This window comes from Sinocyclocheilus rhinocerous, unplaced genomic scaffold (assembly GCF_001515625.1).
Source record: "Sinocyclocheilus rhinocerous isolate Xijiao unplaced genomic scaffold, SAMN03320098_v1.1 scaffold57, whole genome shotgun sequence".
Lineage (NCBI taxonomy): Eukaryota > Metazoa > Chordata > Actinopteri > Cypriniformes > Cyprinidae > Sinocyclocheilus > Sinocyclocheilus rhinocerous.
Genome location: NW_015652130.1, coordinates 870425 through 874585, shown reverse-complemented (window position 1 = coordinate 874585; position 4161 = coordinate 870425). Strand labels below are relative to the sequence as shown.

General features: G+C 37.3%; 1 protein-coding gene across 1 annotated transcript; it reads left to right on the top strand.

Annotated features, from left to right (window-relative positions):
- Nucleotides 1-380: 380 nt before the first annotated feature.
- On the top strand, nt 381-2133 carry LOC107713490 (toxin MIT1-like). The gene is made up of 3 exons (XM_016519004.1): nt 381-513; nt 1801-1926; nt 2008-2133. Exons 1-3 carry the CDS (start codon nt 442-444, stop codon nt 2131-2133), a joined length of 324 nt encoding a protein of 107 aa, XP_016374490.1. The 5' UTR covers nt 381-441.
- Nucleotides 2134-4161: the final 2028 nt, after the last annotated feature.

Here is a 4161-nt window from a genome sequence, read left to right as displayed (position 1 = left end):
TAAATAGCAACAGACCAGGACAATAGAAAATATATTATTAAGTATAAGGGAATGTTATAATTGGGAAGTGAGGGGTGCAATGCGTGTCAGGCGGGTGGGAGTTCAACTGTATTACCTTGGATTTCTTTGTTCCTCTCTTTCGTACTCCATCTCTTTCATGTATGAAGACGTGACTCACTGATAACTCTGAATGAAGGACAGTGCTTATAAATCATCCGTCCCTCATCAGAACAACTGAGAAGCTGCCGCTCACATTTTGGAAGATACAGTACATACATATACTCACATATTACATGACAGTCCTTTGTACCTGTGGGACATCGGCATCTGAAGAAAAACTATACTATACTGTTTTTGGTGTGTCTGAGCAAAAGGCAGTTTGTAGTGCTTGGACCCCCCTCTTCAGGGGAGAGAAACCTGTGGCATTAGCGTTTGAAGACCATGACATCCAACATTTCTGTCTTTCTCTGCCTGGTGCTGGTGTCTTGTGGTTCGACTGCAGTCATCACTGGGGTGAGTGACCCTTACAACTTTAAGAGCCAGTCTGGTCAAGTGGATTGAACACTATAGAAACATAAAACTAAATTATTATTATTTTTTTTATTATTATTATTGATGGTGTCTTGTTTGGTTGAATGATTGAATTATGCATTTCATTTGAGATATTTCTTTTCAGTTCTTTTCTGCATCTGTCTTTGTGGCCTTTGTGTAAGTTTTTCTATAGACCTTTTTTTCACTATAGCATTATGTAGAACAAATTACAGTATATTTATTATCAGCAATATGGCACTATCATATATATATATATATATATGTGTGTGTGTGTGTGTGTGTGTGTGTGTATATATATATATATATATATATATATATATAGTTCTGCTCATATGTTTACATACTCCTTGCAGAATATGCAAGATGTTAACAATTGTAAAAAAAGAGGCATGCATAAAATTGCATGTTATTTTTTATTTGGCACTGTCCTGAATAAGCTGTTTCGCATAACAACAAGCATCTAAATATACATATTATATATAATTAGTGTTCCATTGAAGAAAAAAAAATCACAGGTTTGGATCAACATGAGGTGAGTAAATGACAGGTTTTCCATTTTTTGGGTGAAAACTCATACCTTTAACTCATACATTACCATTAAGGGTGTAGCTGATATATTAGGCACACTGTTAATTCTGAATTATTCAACAAAAAATCAAAGCTCTGCATTTCACTTTTAAAATGACATGTCCACAGATTTTAGCACACACAAATAATGTGATGTAATAAAATGATAAATGTAATATTTTAAGGATTCAAGCATGCATAGATTTGTTCTTTAACACTGTAATGTTCTCTCAGAGCATTTCTTAGGGTCAGTAGAGATGCCGTGCTGTTTGACATGAATGTGTTGGGATGCTCAAATGCATTTCCTTCACACCAGTCAGGACAGTAAAGCCTACAGCACTCCCAAAATATGTGAGAGTGCTGTCAGAACACCCCAGGCCTAATGGAGATGGAGGCATGGCGTTTTCAAACACATTGAGACCATCATCCTACATGGTCTGTCAGGGCAAATCAGTAACCTGGATCCACAAGAGAAAATCCTATGCCACTTTTGGGCTCCTACTCACTATATAGCTTTAAAAATGCTTCAGGTTGGTCGTGTGGTGCTATTTTATTGCATGAGGTGGACGCACTGTACATTTCATCACTGATATGTTTTCTCACTAGAGTCGAATGTGGACATGTTGATGTATTTATAATGAGAAAGAGCCCTAAGACCTGTGTGTGTGTGTGTGTGTGCAGGCATGTGAGAAGGACTCTCAGTGTGGAGGTGGCATGTGTTGTGCAGTCAGCCTGTGGATCCGGAGCCTGCGAATGTGCATCCCAATGGGTCAGCAGGGAGAAGACTGTCATCCAATGAGCCACAAGGTTTATTTCCTCACTTTCCTCCTCACATTCATTATGATTTGTTCCTGTCTTCTTGTTTTTTAATCTCTCATTTCTACTTAGGTGCCGTTCTTTGGCAAGAGACGCCATCATACATGCCCTTGTCTGCCTAACCTTGCCTGCATTACCATAGCTGATGGCAAGTCCAAATGCCTCCCACCATTTCCATTCCAGGATCAGTACCTCTGATGAAGATGTTTGCCTGTGTGCCATGCAAAATGTTTGTATAAAGTGTATAGATGTAAAAGTGTTTTCTTGACTGATTTTCAGATTTATTTTATTTAATTTATTTAATCTTTATGGAAAATATAAAATAAATGATAGAAGATAAGTAAATTGTGGGAATGAGGTCATAAAATGTAAACGCTAAATGCAAAATGTCAGAATATGACCAAAATAAAAGAAGTAAAAAATTATTCTTAAGCTTGTTTAAAATATTATACACTAAGGTAGTATACTGTAAGTATATTAGCCATTACCGGTATTTTTATTTTATTTTTTTACAGAAAACAGTGTTGAGTACGGCAGGAAAAGCATTTTATCAATGTTTTTATTTTATTTCCTGCCTAACTGTCTTGAATTCTGCTACTTTGCTGCATTCTTAAAGGGAAAAAAATGAGAATGAAGAGATGTGGGCCTCTGAAGCTTTGATTTAGAGGTGTTATTAGCTATTTGAACCTGAAATGCTACTTAAAGTATACAGGCATGGTCAACGTGTCATGGTTGTTATCAGAGCGGTGTGTGACAACTCTTTGACAGTTCATTAGTCAAGAACTATAGCACAATCATGCAGTTTCGTACTTTACCATAGTTCTATGTATGTCAAAATGTAATGTCACCAATATTTAAAGGGATAGTTCACCCAAAAATGAAAATTCTGTCATTAATTACTCATTAATTGTCATTGATTACTCATTACATTAAAACCCGTAAGACCTTCGTTCATCTTTGGAACACACATTAAGATATTTTTGATAAAATCCTCTGACCCTCCCATAGACAGCAAGGTTACTACCAAGATCAAGGTCCAGAACCGTAGCAAGGTCATCGGTAAAATAGTCCATGTGACATCAGTGGTTCAACTGTAATTTTACGATGCTATGAGAATACTTTTTGTGCGCAAAGAAAACAAAAATAAAGACTTTATTCAACAATTCCTCTACTCCTCATCCCTTATGCTGTGGCGTGGTGCCATTATGTAGAGAGTATCATGACGCATGCATTTACTTCTGCTTTATGTAAACAACGCATGCGCATGGCACTGCTGCTTAGGTCAACACGGACATGCGTCAGCACGTGCATGCATCGTTAACATGAAGCAAGAAGTAAGCGCATGCATCATGATACTCTCTCCATAATGGCGGCACGCGGCTGCAGATGGGATAAGGAAGAGAAGAATTGTTGAATAAAGTCATTATTTTTGTTTTCTTTGTGCACAAAAAGTATTCTAATAGCTTCATAAAATTACAGTTGAACCCCTGATGTCACATGGACTATTTTACTGATGTCCTTGCTATGTTTCTGGACCTTGATCGTGGTAATAACCTTGTTGTCCATGCGAGGTCTAAGAGCTCTCGGATTTTATCAAAAATATCTTAATTTGTGTTCTTACAGGTTTGGAACGATATGAGGGTGAGTAATTAATGACAAAATTTTCATTTTTGGGTGAACTAACCCTTTAAAGGTTTATTGTGTGAACCAAGTATTACCTTTTTCTCAATATTATTATTTTTGAATACATGAACACTGTAATTTCATTCTATTTAGCTTTCAGAATTATGATTTCATGCCAAAACATGGAATTTAATTTCACCCAATAATTTGCTTTTAAGAGCTATGTTAGAATGGAAAGGAACATTTCATACTTGTAGTTTAGAAGCGGGTTTAGCACCTCTTTTTACTTGGGGTTAGGGCTGCACGATATATCGTTTCAGCATCGATATCACGATGTGCGCATCCGCGATAAGTCACATCGCAGGATGTGTGATGTTTAGTATACTGATCGTTATATTTATACTGATCGTTTTCTTTGCTCACTCACAGACACGGTGTCTACACCGGACGCGACAGCTGTACAGAGATACCCATTTTAAATACATTTAGTAGCAGAGCTTCTGCACGCGATTTTCAGTGCTGGAAAGAGGAATCCATTTATCCTTTGTTGACACTTCCGTCAGGTCACGGTCGCTTAGCAACGGCAGACGCCACGAAAGCGCA

Excerpts from the sequence above, each read along its gene's own strand:
- LOC107713490 (XM_016519004.1), top strand. The coding sequence starts at position 442 with ATGACATCCAACATTTCTGTCTTTCTCTGCCTGGTGCTGGTGTCTTGT. Across the intron at positions 514-1,800 it reads CGACTGCAGTCATCACTGGG|GCATGTGAGAAGGACTCTCA; the intron begins GTGAGTGACCCT and ends GTGTGTGTGCAG. Across the intron at positions 1,927-2,007 it reads GTCATCCAATGAGCCACAAG|GTGCCGTTCTTTGGCAAGAG; the intron begins GTTTATTTCCTC and ends ATTTCTACTTAG.